Source organism: Chelonoidis abingdonii, chromosome 3 (genome assembly GCF_003597395.2).
Source record: "Chelonoidis abingdonii isolate Lonesome George chromosome 3, CheloAbing_2.0, whole genome shotgun sequence".
Lineage (NCBI taxonomy): Eukaryota > Metazoa > Chordata > Testudines > Testudinidae > Chelonoidis > Chelonoidis abingdonii.
In genome coordinates this window covers 136,243,869-136,260,831 of record NC_133771.1, presented here as the reverse complement: position 1 = coordinate 136,260,831, position 16,963 = coordinate 136,243,869, and the positions used below count along the sequence as shown (strand labels likewise).

Below are 16,963 nucleotides of genomic sequence, written 5' to 3'. Positions count from 1 at the left end.
GGCCAGGGCACTTGAGTCAGGAGATGTCGGTTCTACCCCTATCTGCCACTGGCACAGGGAGTGACCTTGTGCAAGTCACTTATCCTTTCTGTGACAGTTTCTTTTTCTGTACATGGGGACTGCTTACCTATCCATGTATTGCATAGATCTCTTCAGATGGAAGGTGCTGTATCAATGCAAAGTTTTATACCAAAAGCCGAATTTCTAAGCAGAGTGCCTTACACAAGCATGGCTTTCATTTCTTAATCCAAAGCGCTATATATTCGGCCATCATTTAACATTTATTGTATTTTTTTCCAATATATACTCCCGGGATGAAATCCTGGACCCAGTGAAGTCAATGGCAAAACTCCCATGGTTTTCACTGGGGCCAGGATTTCACCCCTGGTGTATGAGCCTCTAGTGTTGAGACTTCCTGCACATGAGACAAAAATACAGAACAAATGTGAAACCAAAAGAGGCACAGAAAATGAAAATCAACCATACATTTACAGCCATCGGGAGAGAAGGTGAGTTTCCCAGAGAAAAATTAAGAGACTTAGCTATATTGTAAAGATTAGTAATTTCAAAAGCCAAACACATTACTGTATAAACTTTATTACAAAGGGTTAACCAAGTACGTACAGAATGTTAAAAAAGCATACACTGCTTTAACTCAGCTCTTTAGAAGTTTCTACTTTCAAAAGTGATAAAAGTCATCATGCTTGTCCTTGAACATAGTGTTCATAGTTTGCCTTTAACACAAATTCAAAATAAGGATTGGATTTCAAGTTGCCAAGTTCATCTGCTTGCAGCAAGTCCTTCACCTCCGGTAAATATTCACTGAGCTGAACTCCTACAACACAAATAAACTCGCATTATAGAAACTGTAAGATACTTAGAAAGGATGCTTGATGCCAATGGAAACATCTGTAACTGCATTTCAGTTCCTGAATCATTTATTTGCAGTTGTAAAGACTGTTCTAATTCTATTCCAGCTACTGTGTCATGCAGTGCAACAACTCTATAAAGTGTTCTGTAAAACTGAGTTCATTGTTTAAAGATTATTATATTCCCCTCCTCAATTTGACCATTTTCATGTTCCATATTTTAATAGTTATGTAAACTCCACAAAGTGCCTGTTTAACCAAAAAAAACAAAACAAAAAACAACTATGATGAATCATACTTTTGATCCGTTAAAATGGACTTAGTCCAAATGACTGGATACTGCAGCCCTTAAAAAAGGTCAGGAATCAGATAGGTTTAAAAATGCAACATAAAACTGTTCTCAAGAAATGCACTTCCATAATTATAATCTTCAAGTTTCTCTCATTTGACAATATAGCTTTTTTAAATTGTAAATTAAAAGGTTGAGTTACTATTCTAATCTCTTTTAGTTGCTTATAAAATTTCCTCCCAAAATTCCTTTTGAGTTGTCATGTTGCTTGATTGGTCTGAACACAAGGCTTTTTGTTAGTTTTTTAAAAGTGTGAGTTAAAACAATTAAGCCATTCTGAATTAGTTCTGGTGTCTTAAAATTCCTCCTGTCCCATAGGGGATTTTTACACTGGAGGCTGAGTTCCATCGTATAATAATGAGATACTAAAAAACCAAATACTATCTTCCTGCAAAACACATGTTTTGTCGCCTCCCTAACAATACAAAAAGCTAGAGTAGGGAGCCACCATGGTCACATTTTTATCTAATGAATTACTGATGCAATTTTTTTGCTTCTTTTACATCTTACTTGTTCTACTTTTTATAGATAAAAGCTGTTTATTTTGTTAAGTATGTTTTAAAACAAGAATGACAGTAATTTGAGGAAGTATTTTTTACATATAACAAAACTTACCTTCTTTCAATAATTTTTGTAATATTTTCACAAATATACTGTCTTTAGATGCTTCAATTGGATCATCTTTACCTTCTGAACTGGACCAACTGCAACTCAGAAAGTATAAATTATAAGTTGTAAAGCTCATTAAAAACTTGATCAAATATGAGAAAAGGATCATTAAAAACCTGATCCTAAAACAGTAATACATTCTCTTCTAGTATACCTGTATTCTGTGTGCATTTCTACAGTTGAAAGCTAGTGTTCGTTGCATCCTGAACAGATTATCTTTTTAATATTTTAGAGGAAAATTTTATTAAAATTGTGGCATTACAAGACAATCTAATAAAGAAGATAATAGGAATGCCTCCCCACTGACTAAACCGTAACAGCAGGAAAAACGTTATTTGCTTCAATTTGAGAACTCAGAATCAATTACACACATGGGTTTAAGTAAGAGAGTTTAAACAATTATTTTAATTATTCCACAATCCATTCTGACAAGAGTTTTCTGTAAAAACGCATACTTCAGAACACAGAAGCAAAGGCAACTTGCCAACAAAGGCTTTTTTAAACTGGAGAAGCAAAGTAAGAACAAAACGTTGATTGAAAGGTTTAAAATTTCCAGGCCCTAACTCAGCACAAAATATCCATAGTTTCTATGCAAGCCTTAAGATGTGATCACATATGCTGAGTCATTCAAGGGAAAAGGTCAGGCTGCTGTTGAAGCCCTAATTCAAACCATTCTTGCTTGGCAGAAAGGGGAAAAAACACCCCTGATTTAAAATAACTTCCCTTGCTGTTGGCATTGGATTTTTCAGTTGCTGAGGTTTCTTGTCCCCAATGTCAAATGCCATGCAGCCTGGAATTATGCTGGGTATGGCTACAGTGCAATTAGATACCCACAGCTAGCCTGTGCCAGCTGGCTCCGGCTAAGGGGCTGTTTAATTGTGATGTAGATGTTGGGATCAGGCTGCAGTCTAAGCCCCGGGGGCCCCCCCATCTCACAGGGTCCTAGAGCCCAGGCTCCAGCCCTAGCCTGAACACCTGCACTGCAATTAAACAGTACCTTAGCCTGTGAGCCTGAGACAGCTGGCATGAACCAGCTGCAGGTTTTTAACTGCAGTGTAGATATACCCATTATTTCAGTTCTAAAACGGACATAATTATCTTGTGTGGTCACTGGGAAATGGATGATTTGGTTAGTTCTCAGCCATGTCTCCAAAGAGGTACGCTAACAACAACAAAACATAGCATCTGGGGAGAAACTCTCACTGACTACAACAGAGTCAGGATTTCACCCATGATTTTATTGGGGAGAAAAAAGACAAAGTTCCCTGTTACCCTCCTTTTCCCCTGTCTTCACTCCTTCAACATGAGTGGTGAAGAGAATGAGAGAAATGAAGTCCAGCACTATGTTGGGATGTTGCTAAGCATGCGTAGCGAGTCTCGGCATTGTACCAAAGAATCCAGTCACCGTGTATAGTAATCAGGTTAGGGAACGTAACAAGCTCCATCCCTAAAAGCAGGTATTGTGGAATGCCTAATGCAGCATTTAGCAGACGCTAGAGAATGGCCACTACCTCCTTTGGAACAGGGATTAACCTCCTTGGCTGCAGAACCTCAGTGAAATGGGAACCAAATCTGGAAATTATGTGTAAACTATCTAAACACTATTCCACCCAAACTGGTTTGAATACAGATTAGCTAGCCAATGTGAATGAGAGCCATGTTTAAAATTTGTTCTAGCAGAGTTTAAATACCATTTCTAACCTCTGTTCTTGGCCCAGCATGGACAAAGCCTAAAAACTTGTTAGGCTATAATTGTGAAGGCTTTTAAAGCAGGACCTACCCCCAATATAATAAGGAGTGGGGAAGGTTACTAATCAGCAAGTAACTATGTTGCCTGCATATTCCCACTTGTAGGATAAATGCTCCCTGGCCATGCAAGCTGGGAATTTTCTGGAAATCCCTGTGCTTTGGAACCTCCCCTTTAAGCAGGAGTGGCTCCAACTGCTCTTCAGCTCCTTTTGACTGCCAAAGGTGCAGTGCGCATGGAATATGCTCTTCCCTCATTGGTTATTTTTTCCCCCTTCTGTCCCTTTGGAGTGGGGGTGGAGTATGACCATAGTTCAAAAATCTGACTGACTAGCATTTGAAAACTAGAAGGAAAGGGTGCCTACATGTCATGGGCATTACCTAGAGCAGTGACTCTCAACTTTTCCAGACTACTGTACCCATTTCAGGAGGCTGATTTGTCTTGTCTACCCCAAGTTTCACCCCACAAACTACTCACTGAAAAAAATCAGACAGCAAAATATAAAAGTGTCACAACAACTATTACTGAAAAATTGTTGCCTCTCTCATTTTTACCATATAATTATAAAATAAATTGATCGGAATAGAAATCTTGTACTTACATTTCAGTGTATAGTATATAGAGCAGTCTAAACAAGTCACTGTATGAAAATTCAATTTGTACTGACTTCAATAGTGCTTTTTATGTAGCTTGTTGTAAAACTAGGCAAATACGTAGATGAGTTGATGTACCCCCTAAAAGACCTCTGTGTACCCTCATAGGTAGGAGTACTCCTGGTTGAGAACCACTGATTTAGAGATCTGTCAAGAGGAGGGTTGCCTCAAACACTGGTGATGAGGGAAACTCTTCAGATCCAGTTGATTAAGTCTAGTAAGGTGTGTCCAGCACTGACTCTGGAGATCAGTCAAAGCGGCTCTATAGCTAGCTAAAACAATATTTAGGTCCCTGGTCTCTTCCAGTACCAACAATCCTTTTTGTTGACTACAAAGTGAGGAACAGCTTACCAAAGTGTTTGTGTCCAACACAGCAGAACCAAGGTCCTTGGAGCTGTCCAACTCAACTAAGTCCAGAGCTGAACATCCAGCACTGCAGCTCTAGAGAATAATTTGTCAAAGTAGTTCTATGCCCAGCATCAGTGACATGAAAGTCTCGAGCAGTAGCGTCAATGGACAATACTCTAGAACAGTGTTTCTCTACCTTATACCAAAGACCAGCTTGCTACCTTCCTAAACTGTGACTGGTCGTTGAGAAACACTGCTCTAGAAGATCCAAAGCTTGGGATCTGCTTATTCCAGAAGTGGAAATATGTTGTTAGCCTCAAAGAAGAAAATCCAGTTTCATAGCCAGTCTTCTCTCTCCCCCATTAAAGGGCAAAAGAAAATTCAAGAAACCACATAGTTGCATTTTAATTCCCTAAATGTTTAAAGTATTTGTAAAATAGCTAGAGGATTTAATGGATAAACTATTACAGAAGTAGCTTTGTAAGTGATACCTCTCCCCTCCCTCTAAAACCACACGCTGTCCTGGACAGACTTTTCAGAATCTATATTAAACATACATACATACCATTTGAACATTCAGTCTGATATTAGAAGCTGGAGATTAGTACAGAAATTTACAATTAAGAAAAATCAATGCTATGAATAGAGAAAATTGTACATTTCACGTATGTTCAGTTATGACCTACCTGTCTCTTTGGAGAGCTTTACAAAGAATTTTAAGCTTAAGATCATTTACATCCACTTCTTCCTCCTTCAATTTAAAAAGAAAAGGAAAATTAATATTAACTGCTGCATTTTTTTTTAAAAGACAAATAAAGGGTTTTTCCTAATCACCACATCACATCCAGAACCCAGAGTTGACTTGGATGCTTTCATTACTCTTGTTTACAAAAGGATAATTGATATTGGTAACTAGTACATAGGAAACTGTTTGTCCACTTCACTGCAGAGGCATAGTACCGTCTAGTGGTCAAAGCAGACCATCTCTCAAAACCGTCAAAGCAAAACAGCCTAGTTTTGTTACCACTTCAACACTTGGGACAGGTACCTGAAATGACACCCAGTTATGACTTGGGGTGGAAACAGTGAAAAATGCAGTAATTTCACATGTTTTTTTACACAAAAACTTACTAAAACTTGCTATTTGTCCAAATTTCAGTCAGTCATTTGGTTCATTTGATTCACAAATGCAGGGGCTTCAAGCTTCACATAGCCTCTGAATTCTATTCAGCTCTGCTTATTGTATATGAGCAATAACCTCCCTGTGCCTCACTTTACTGATCTATTTCACAGGAGTTTTGAGACTTAGTTCTTCGAAATCTTCAGATAAAACAGTACTGTATAAGCACAATGTACTATGAGAGAAAGTAAGCATTGTAATATGTATGCATGTTTCTTTGCACCTGTGTTATACCCTTGCATTGTCAAACCATCTAATTGGCCAACATATGATCATTTAACCCTGAGTAATTTTGCACTACTGCCCTAGTAGCAGGACAATTGTTAGCACCAAATCTGAGAGACTTGCAAAGGGTAAATAATCTTGTGTTCTAAAACAGAAAAGAATCAACAGGAGAGAAAAGACTGAAACTTATTCTACATTCAATGCAACATTTAGGGAACAATTCCTTGTTCTACTTTTTTTGTATGCTTGGCACACGTTACAAAGAACAGAACTTGTGGGAAAGTCAGCAAAAATGGTGCAAAATAAAAGCACATACAAACAGGTCCTCTAGTTAAGAAGCCAAGCAGCATAGCCCAAGCAATGGAAGAGTGATGTGAACATGAGTAGGGCCTAAGAGATAAACCAACAGTGACTAGCAGAGGTAGGTCTTAATAAATATAGAAAAATCAATTACAGCATGATGGTAAGGCTGCCACGTTTTTCAACTGCCACCCATTTATGGAAAGACCCGTTTCAGGAAACCACAGATTACTGCATTTTGGTTGAGATATAGTGACTACATGAAAAAGATGAAAGATCTCGGTGCTCATATGTCAGACAGTTAAGGATGGTTTCACCTATTTAAACCTAACTGAGAAAGTAGTAATAGCTAATAAGGCCTAAAAGCATCTAACAGAAATTAGAAATAAAAAAATAAAAATAAAAACCTTCTGAAAATATCAGTCCCATGTTTGAGCTACTGAAAAGGGAGCATTACCTGCTGTTTTCAAACTTTTTGAGCTGAACCCCCTCTGCCTGCAAGTTATAATTTTTGGTTACACCTACCCACAACCCAAGCTGAGTGGCCTGCTGCAGTGAGTCAGGGGATGGAGGTAGCACTCCCTCCCTGAGCCAGGCTACGTGGGGCTGGCCAAAGCCGCCTGGCGTCACTGCCTCTCTCCCTGAATGTTATTCTGCATCCCATGGCTTGAAAACCTCTAGGAGCTGTTGCTAAATGGAAGGCAGAAATCAGATGGCATGCCCACCATGCATCGCTTCTGCCTGTCTCAGATGGGGGTAGATTAGACTACATTATTTGGAAAGGGGTATGTAGCCTAAAAAGTTTGAAAAGCACTGCTCTAAAGTATTGCCTTGAAAAAATGCCCTTTGATGTTTAAAGACATCTGAGAAGACAGAGTGGGAAATGACTTTAGCTTTGACTTGCAAAGCCAAAAAGTTTAAAATAATGTCTCTCACAAAGGGATTACCCATTGGCACTCTGGCAGCCATAAAGGCCTTGGCTATTAGGAAAACGTAAGTCTGTGAAGGAGGGGAGAATCATTTGTCTGAGTGCAACTCCTATTTTAGGACAACATGGGCTGACCTGGGTCAGACTTCAACCATTAAAGGCTGTTTCTCTCCACCTGCAGCTGAGGCTATGAATTTCTCTAACCCTATATCTATCTCTAACTAACATGGATTTTAAAATATAGATAATCTGTTTTAAAAACCTACTGTGCCCAGGGCAAGTTGTCTTACATGCTAGCTAGTTGTTCACCATGACCAGATAACTATCATGTGTTAAAATACAGTTTACCCTATCTACATTAGAGTTTTAAAATGTGTTAGCTAACATGTCTTTAAAATACGCCTTTACCCTAGTGCAGACAGACCTCTAGCACAGATACAAGAGGCTTGGCATGAGACCTTCCTGCTCAGATAATGATGCTGTCACCACAAAAGGCCATTTGTTTTCCCATTAGCCTTCTTGGGCATTTGAGCTATTTAACACCTCCCACCCCCTGAAGAAACTGAGAAACCTAGGCTGAGGGAATTCTGGAAGCAAGAGTGTGAGCAAAATCCTTGTGCTATTAGCTTTTTGCCAGTTAGATAGAATGTCACTGGGACAGCTAACAAGAGCAATCAGGCAACCCATGTCTAGCCTCCAAATTCTGCAGTTTCTCGTCAGTCATGCTTCTCCACGGGTGATACACATGAAATCCTAATCCTCGTCCATTCAGAAATTTTAGTTTAATTTATGCTCTCTCATTTGCAGTGTATATTCTTAACTCAGACATCTTAGTTTCTCTAATTTAAATGAAAGATTCTTCTAAATCTTATTTTCTTAAAATGACACTAAATGACTATTTTCATAAAGGATGGTGGGAATTTGGAAAAAGGCAATGACAAATGAAAGAAGAGTAGCAACTAAGTCCAGTAACCCCATTTGCTGTTATTCTCTCCCAAAGTAATGTTATTACTTACACTTAGTTCTTATATATCAGTCAAATCAGGGTATGTGTGTTATGCAACATGTTTCTGTTTAAAGTGGACAAAAACTAATTCTGGGTCTATCAATACACTACATTGTCCCAAATATTAACATTTTTCTCCTCCTCCATTACATACAATGTGTACTAAAAGCACAAAATACAAATATTTTCTAAATAAAACTTTTCATACATGGAGCACAAATAAGAATTACTTAAGAGGCATTACAAAAAGGAACTTCAACAAGGAAAAGACCATAACTTAAGGTCTAAATAATCTAAATTTAATAACTATGCGAACAACAAAGTTACTGTTGGACAGCACAATGGCCTTATTGTAGCACAAAGCACTATCATACAATAGATTCAAGCGGGAGCCTTTTCCCTCTACACTAGGAAGAGCTGGGAACATCGGAGATGATTCTCCCCATTCCAGGAAGCACAGAAATGCTTTCCAGCATTTCTGTAGCAAGCTTTCCTAGGTAATTTGGAAATAACCCTGCTCTGAAATGACATGGCTTTTATTTTTGGCTGAAGAATGCTGCTCAGGACTGATGGTCCTGGAGAGCTGATTTTTGGCATTGCCCAGAGTAATTGTCAACAAACAAGGAATAAGAGCGTGGAAAGAGAAATGGTGCTCTCTCAAAGATGCAAGCTTAAGACAGCAAGCTTTATGCCCTAAATAGTACTATCATAATGATAAAAACCACAGATATAGGCAAAAAAGGTCTTGAAAATTTGAGGAGACACAGCAGACTCATTTTGGATTATTTATTGTCACACAGATAAACCGATAACAGTGGACACTGATGGACACCCCACCTTCTTCTTGTTTTGTTACAAATTGTAGACTGGCAAGGTTCTCAATATAACACAGATGGCCTACCCTGTTGCAGTTTACAACAGTAAGTGTTATTTCACTTATGATCTAAACCACAGTTACACTGACCTACACCATATTTGACATTATATCTCCAAAGATTGAAAAACTTGAAAAGGTCACTTCCATTGGAAGGCACCAAGGGCCAGTATGTAATCCTCTAGTTACAGTAATAACACCAGCTCAGAGGAGTTAAAATATACTTCCCTCTGATTCTGTGATCATCCAACCAGTTTTCCTACCTCATCAATATATTCCAGCAGGTCCAGTGCTTTCTTGAAGTCATACTCATTAGCTCTTCTGTTCTCATCACATATGTACAACTATGGTATGAAAAGATTAAGTACAGAATTATTCTTAGCTTGCAAACTGATACTGTGAAGAACCCTGTGGGAAGACCACCATGTATTTTCCACTTATGTGACCTTTTCATTGAAATATGTATTGATTCGGAGGCAAGTATTTTTATGGTAAGGAATATAGTCAAGGTTTTAGACTAGCATTCCACCCACATGACAATGGTCTGTGGAAAGACTATACTGGATATAAGGCTGCTATAGTACAGGTTTCAAATTTAAATGCCGTTTAAGGCTGCAACATTCCTAGCCTACTGTAGCCAGAGCTGAGCTCCACAAATAAAATGAGCTCACAGCAATATAAAAATGCATGCACTATCGTTCGTCTCCTGAAAACAGACATGCTTGAGATCAAAATTCTAAATCAGCCTTTTACATTTAAAACTGCAGACACGTATTTTGCCAACTCACCCTTTAATACAGAGTTTCCATATAGGAAACCCTCAATCAGGATTTTAAATTGAAATTTAAGATTAAGGCTAATATATTTTGTTCCCAGCCCCTGATTATCACTTCCTGGTTGTAAACAGTGACTAAGGACACTGATTTGATGGTAGCAGGAACTTATTAGAGGAAAACTGGACAGCTGATAGTGTCCCAACTGCTTGAAAAGGGATTATGTGATATCTCCTCCTCTCCCTCTTCCTTCTAACTAGCCTAGTTTAAGGTGCGGGTAGAGGACTCAAAACCTGCTGACTACCAGGGCAAGTCCAAGAAGACAGAGGGACAGTAATGACAAAATGTGCAACTTGCTGCTTCTTTTATAGAGGCTGTACAGAGAGCAATGAATACCAGAACAGACATCACTGATAGGTTCTGGTTTCTTTTCATGGTGACTGTAGCAACATGTGCATTCCTCTATAACTTTCTGCACACATCAGTGGGTGGTAAAAGAGAAGCAGATGAAAAGATCATGCTATCTAAAGGACATAGGAACTGGTAAGGCAATTTGTGATTGCAGCTACTACTGCAAAAAGAAGTGAGGGACAAAGGAGAGAAAGTCAGCTCTGGCAGACTGTTGGCTGGATTTTCTGTAGGGGATCAAAGACTTTCTATTGGCTCTCAGTGCAGCTGGTTGTTAAAATCCCTCCTTCCTGGTTGCAACCCTCCCCACTCTTCCACTTTGCAGCAACCCTGTCTTCCAAAGGTGGCAAGTTCTGGGCCCCTTCTGCCTCTTAAGCCAGACTCCAAGTTATCATGTATCCATACAGTGCCCCAATCCAACAGCTCAGCGCTTGATTCTGTTTTGATCTGCTCCATGCATCATAGCAGTGCACAATGTTCAACCAGGAAGCTAAAGCAGGAACTGGAAGCAATACCTTGAAGTTTAATCATAAGCCATAATGAAGGCTTAAGTATAAATAACCAATTCATATTGTACATTTGAGGGTGGGATGAAAAACCATCCTTTAAATAACAAAGACAATTCAATTCTGATCTTCTCACCAATTCTGTGGAAAATAGCAGCACATAGGTAAACTTTAGCTAAGAAAATTTGAGGTACATACATCAATAAGCTGAGGTGCAGTCAATACAGGCATGACACTGAGGTTCATCTGCTTATCAGTCAGCAGTTGCTCAGGTAAGGTCTCCTGATGCAACAGAAAACGCTCCTGTTCTGATATTTCTTGCATTTAGTTAGGGGGAAAGAATATTTCACATTATTATTTATATTACGATCATTAAACATACAAATAAATTCTGACAAGTCACAAAACTATTCAATTTACAAAGTTATTTGTCTTAGACTGTGTTTATTTAGTTTTTTTTTTTACATTATTTGTATTACAGAAGCACACAGACTCCCCAACTGAGACTGGGGCCCTGATGTCCTAGGCACTGGACAGAGGCAGTTCTTGTTCTGAAGGGAGTACAGTCTAAATAGCCAAGACAAAAGGTGGGAGAAAGGACAGATTACCCTTATTTTAATAAAAGAGATTATCTGACTAGCCCACAGCCACATAGGTAATCTCTGGCAAAACCGGGAACTCAAGCCAGATCTCCTGAGTTCCTAACCACAAGACCATTCTCTCTCACTCACTCTGAGGCTCTCATCATTACGTTTCAAAGGAGTTTCTTCACAACAGCATTGCTATGTATTTCCAGAGTGGCTGCTTGCCCAATGTGAAAAATATGACTTTTTAACTTCAAAATTTGATGCTGCCAGTTTATTTTATTTAAAAAGTTTATGTAGGAGATTAAACATACACCTTCACCCCGATATAACATGGTCCTCGGGAGCCAAAAAATCTCACCGTCTTATAGGTGAGACCGCATTATATCTGGTTTGGTCCAGTACACCGTGCCAGACTAGACTTCCCGGATGGTGATTTAAAGGGCCTGGTGCTCCAGCCGCTGCGGGGAGCCCTGGACCCTTTAAGTCACCACCAGAGCTCTGGCAGTGGGGCTCGGGCAGGGATTTAAAGGGCCCAGGGCTCCCCGCAGCGGCTGGAGCCTCTGGCCCTTTAAATCACCGCCCGAGCCCAGCTGCCAGAGCCCCAGCAGGGATTTAAAGGGCCCGGTACTCCAGCTGCTGTGGAGATTTAAAAGGCCCGGTGCTCCAGCTGCTGTGGGGAGCCCTGGTCCTTTTACATCACCACCGGAGTTCTGGCAACGGGGCTCAGGGGGTGATGGGATGGGGGGTGATTTAAAGGGCCCGGGGCTCCCCACAGCAGCCAGAGCCCCAGGCCCTTTAAATCACTGCCTGAGCCCGGCTGCTAGAGCGCCGGCAGGGATTTAAAGGGCCCGGTGCTCCAGCTGCTGTGGGGAGCCCTGGTCCCTTTAAATCATGGCCAGAGCTCTGGCAACAGGGCTTGGGTGGTGATTTAAAGGGCCCAGGGCTCCCCGCGGTGGCCAGAGTCCTGGGCTCTTTAAATCACCACCCGAGCCTGGCTGCCAGAGCCCCAGCGGGGATTTAAAGGGCCCATGGCTCCACATGAATTTGAATATAATGCGGTAAAGCAGTGGGACTCGGTTGGCGTTTTAAAGGGCCTGGGGCTCCCCGCTGCTTTACTGCGTTATATCCGAAATCGTGTTATATCGGGTCACGTTCTATTGAGGCAGAAGTGTATTAAAAGCCAAAGGACACAGTTTCAAAAAGTTTGCTTAGTTACCATTAATATCCTTTGTAATTTTCAGTATTATTTCATTGGGGTTGTAGAGATTACTGTTCACCTCCCTACAAAATCTGAACGAGGAGCTTTATACATCCCCAGTCCGAGTATTTGAATTAATAATGAAAGTTATAATGACAATAGTGTTGATATGCAGTGAACTGTCATTAAGTTTAAACACACAGATAACAGGCTTCAGAGTAGCAGCTGTGTTAGTCTGTATCTGCAAAAAGAACAGGAGTACTTGTGGCACCTTAGAGACTAAAATTTATTTGAGCATAAGCTTTCGTGGGCTACAGCCCACTTCATCAGATGCACAGAATGGAACATATAGTAAGAAGATATATATATACATACAGAGAACATGAAAAAGTGGAAGTAGCCATACCAACTGTAAGAGGCTAATTAATTAAGATGAGCTATAATAAGCAGGAGAAAAAAAAACTTTTGTAGTAATAATCAAGATGGCCCATTTTAGACAGTTGACAAGGTGTAAGGATACTTAGCAAGGGGAAATAGATTCAATATGTGTAGTGACTCAGCCACTCCCAATCTCTATTCAAACCCAAGTTGCTGGCACATGATGGCATATATCACGTTGGTAGATGTGCAGGTGAAAAAGCCCCTGATGGCGTGGCTAACATGATTAGGTCCTATGATGGTGTCATTTGAATAAATATGTGGACAGAGTTGGCATCAGGCTTTGTTGCAAGGATAGGTTCCTGGGTTAGTGTTTTTGCTGTGTGGTTGCTGGTGAGTATTTGCTTCAGGTTGGGGGACTATCTGTAAACAAGGACTGGTCTGTCTCCCAAGATCTGTGAAAAAGAACTTTTTCACGAACATGAACTTTTTCATGTTCTTTGTATGTATATAGATAGATGGATGGATGGATGGATGGATGGATGGATGGATGGATATCTTCTTACTACTATATGTTCCATTCTATGGATCTGATGAAGTGGCTGTAGCCCACGAAAGCTTATGCTCAAATAAATTTGTTAGTCTCTAAGGTGCCACAAGTGCTCTTGTTCTTTTTGTAGATAACAACAGGAAAGGGATGATTCAAGAACAGCCATAAATAGGTACTAAAACAAAAACAAAATACTATTGTGTTAGGGATTGTGTGAAGTATGTTATAATGCTCCCCCTGGTCGGCAATATTACAGCAGCTATTCATAACGAATCTTTCATGAGCCTTTCCACAATCTGATAGTAAAGATGCAGCAATAGGTATATTACACTTTAAAAACTGGAGTAAGGTTGCAGGACCTGTATAGCCACTTGGAGAGGGAACAGGTGCTCTCAACCTCAATGCGTTTTGAATTAAAGTGTTATGAAACCATTTCCCTACCAAAAAAATTAAGTGACATATTAAAAAAAAAATGACAACCTGAGTTAACAGTACACATGCTTAGACTTTCACATTGCAAATATACTAATAAAGGAAAACTGAAAGGCTTTTAAAGCTCCAAAAGCTTTCTCCTCCAACTAGATGAGGGCATGCAGCACCATGCAACCTCAACTCCAAAGGCAGTCGACACCATACACCATCAGGCTCCAAGAAATGATCAGAGGTGGTTTTGAGTTTTTGTTTTTTAAAATTGCAGTAGTTTTATTAACCTATTTACCAAAGGAGCTGATAGTGCCTTTTAAAAAATAACTATACACCCTTGAACTAGGCTCCAAATTTTCCAGTGACACTGGACAACAATGATGGTGAAAACTTCCAAAGACGCAGCACTAAGGATTTAACTTTACCATATGTAACACTAATAAGATTCTGATTAAAGAAATTCATCATCTTGCTGTTCTCTTTGCTCTGCTCTTTATTTCTTACCTTCTATTTTTTCTTGCAATAAGTCTTCTGAAAAGTCAGATGCCAATGCAGCTAGTTTACTCAAGCCAAGAAGAGTTTTCTTCTTTGCAAAATATCTGGTCTCCACATTTGCCAAAGCCTGCAGTGTTCTGTGAGCCTAAAGTTAAGAAGGGTATTAGAAATAACATCGAAGGTAAAGGGAGAAAGAGAATAGATGGACTCCTTTAGAACTAAACCCTTATGGCTATTTTTCTTTAACCCTTCCCCCCCCCCCCTAGTTTTTATAGGCTATAACACTCCAAAAAAAGTGTTGCACAACTTGGAAACTGAAGTTCTGCATTTTGCTGTTTAGGACATGTGGCAAGAAGACTTCATTATTGATACAAAAGTGATATTAATAAAATTATCGTAACAATTTTTTTTAAGTTGTTACAAACTTGTCTGAGTCTTTTAATACACATAGCTACAAGAATGTTATTGTAAGGATGGTTGGAAATGTAACAATACATATGTTTCACGATCAGGGTAGAGGTATAATTTAACTCCCACTGCTACAAATCTCTATTAACTCAATTTATATGGACGATTTTTAGGTCTTTTGGTTTACAGAGTCATTGAAACTGACATTACAGACCTATAATGCAGGGGTGGAGGCTATGTTATTCCGTATTTTATAGAAGAAATGTACATATGGGTTGAAATTAATAGTTTCTGGCTGGGAAAACAAACTAGCACCACAGAGTTCTACTCAGGGGGTAGATGAAGGGAAGTGGTCCATGAATCAAGAAAAACGGGTGGGAGGAGACAAGGAAGAAAACAGTGAGAAGTAAGGGGAGGAAAATTTGTCAACAAACTGGGCAACAAAGATCAAAATTTCAAAGATACCCGCCACAGAAATCAACCCGAATGTAGCAGAAGCCAGTTTCAAGACCTATATGCACATTACTCATGTTCATCATTTAAAGGTAACCTGTAAATAATTTAAAAAATTGGACCAATGACTTTTTTTTTGCTTCTTTATGATGTACAAAAAAATGGGAAAGGATTATTTAAAAACAAACAAACAAAAAAGATTTACCACCTTTTAAAGCATCAAGAATGTCAACTTTGGGTTTCCCTGATTTTGCTGGAAGACTTATTGAGGGCGTTAGGAAATATTCATTAGGAATGCTTTTACTTTAATTGACGGTGTGAAGGGTGTTGTTTTAATAAAAGCTTCCTTGATCCAAAATATTAGTGACATCAAAGAGTCGTGACTAGTACACCCTTACACTTCTATGTGTATTCAACAAATTGTTAGTTTTAAAACAAACATTTCAGTTAATTTTATATGAAAAAATCCTACCTTTTCCAAATCTTGACTATTGATTTCATGTAACCAACTGAGATGCTCATGAGCTTGCAAGAAACTGGCCAGCTGTCCATGCTGAGCAATAGGCTGAGATAACAGCTTTCCTCGCTTTCCTTTTTCTAAGTACCAACGAAACAGGAAATCTGAAAAATTCTAAAGATTACAGGAGATGTTAAAAACTGTCAGTTTTTATGTCCAATTTAGTTTCAACACAAATGCTATACAGACCACAGGTCGTTAGAACATGGATTTACCTGCTCAACAAAACCAGAGGGAAAAGTGTTTAACAAAATCCTAGTGAAAACACTAGTGTTTTGATCAAAAATATACATGTCTGTGGAAGAGGATTTACACCATTCTCTACATATTTTAATCTATAAGCAACTCAATATTTTTGTCTCAAAAGGAACATCCTTAGTATGAACTTTAGTTGTTACAGATTACATCTTTGCTCTTTACTCTTATAAAGTTCATTGTCAACAATAACCAATCTGAGTAGGCAGGGAAAGTAGAATATTAGTTTGGAAGTCTGCCACAGGGTTCTGAGTGTAGAATTTTGCCCTTCGTTATGAATTATTCTCACATACAGAATCATTGTCCATAAAATGGATTCAAGACTGTGATCTACTAATTCTCAAATTTCAAACTGTGTACACATTGCTTATGATTACCACAGAGTTTTACTATATTTTGACCAAATTATTTCTAACTCAACAGTTATAATAAAAACAAAAGGATTCTTTTGTTTGTTTCTTTTTGGTATGATACATAAAACCACTGTAAAGAATCACCTTTTTATAAGGCTTTAAATTAGATGCATGATTGTGGAAGTCTCTCACACACTTGCAAAGACAGAAGACTCCAGAACACGATAAGTAAATTTACCTTGTGCATGTACTTGCAAGACTTAGAAACAGATTAGGATTGAACATATGTTATGTAGTACAGGTGAGTCAAACAATTTAAAACATTTTACTTTATTGCCAAAATGACTCAGAAGAAAATGACTAAAAATTATAAAAAAAGACGGTTACTCACCTTTGTAACTGTTGTTCTTCGAGATGTGTTGCTCATATTCATTCCAAGTAGGTGTGCGCGCGCCGCGTGCACGTTCGTCGGAAGAATTTTCCCCTAGCAACACCCGGCGGGTCGGCAGGC

General features: G+C 39.1%; 1 protein-coding gene across 2 annotated transcripts in view; it reads right to left on the bottom strand.

Annotated features, from left to right (window-relative positions):
• Window positions 1-581: 581 nt before the first annotated feature.
• The window catches only part of NUP133 (nucleoporin 133), an 84,351-nt gene continuing 67,969 nt past the window's right edge, over window positions 582-16,963 (bottom strand). The window contains exons 20-26 of one of the 2 annotated variants that reach the window (XM_032783846.2): window positions 15,800-15,958; window positions 14,476-14,611; window positions 11,034-11,152; window positions 9,412-9,492; window positions 5,322-5,386; window positions 1,834-1,922; window positions 582-835 (exon numbers count right to left, since the gene is read on the bottom strand). In XM_032783846.2, the coding sequence (XP_032639737.1) occupies window positions 699-835; window positions 1,834-1,922; window positions 5,322-5,386; window positions 9,412-9,492; window positions 11,034-11,152; window positions 14,476-14,611; window positions 15,800-15,958 (786 nt within the window). In that variant the 3' untranslated portion in view covers window positions 582-698. Of the gene's footprint in view, window positions 836-1,833; window positions 1,923-5,321; window positions 5,387-9,411; window positions 9,493-11,033; window positions 11,153-11,286; window positions 11,403-14,475; window positions 14,612-15,799; window positions 15,959-16,963 lie in introns of those variants that run through there. The other variant, XM_032783847.2, reaches the window with a different exon arrangement.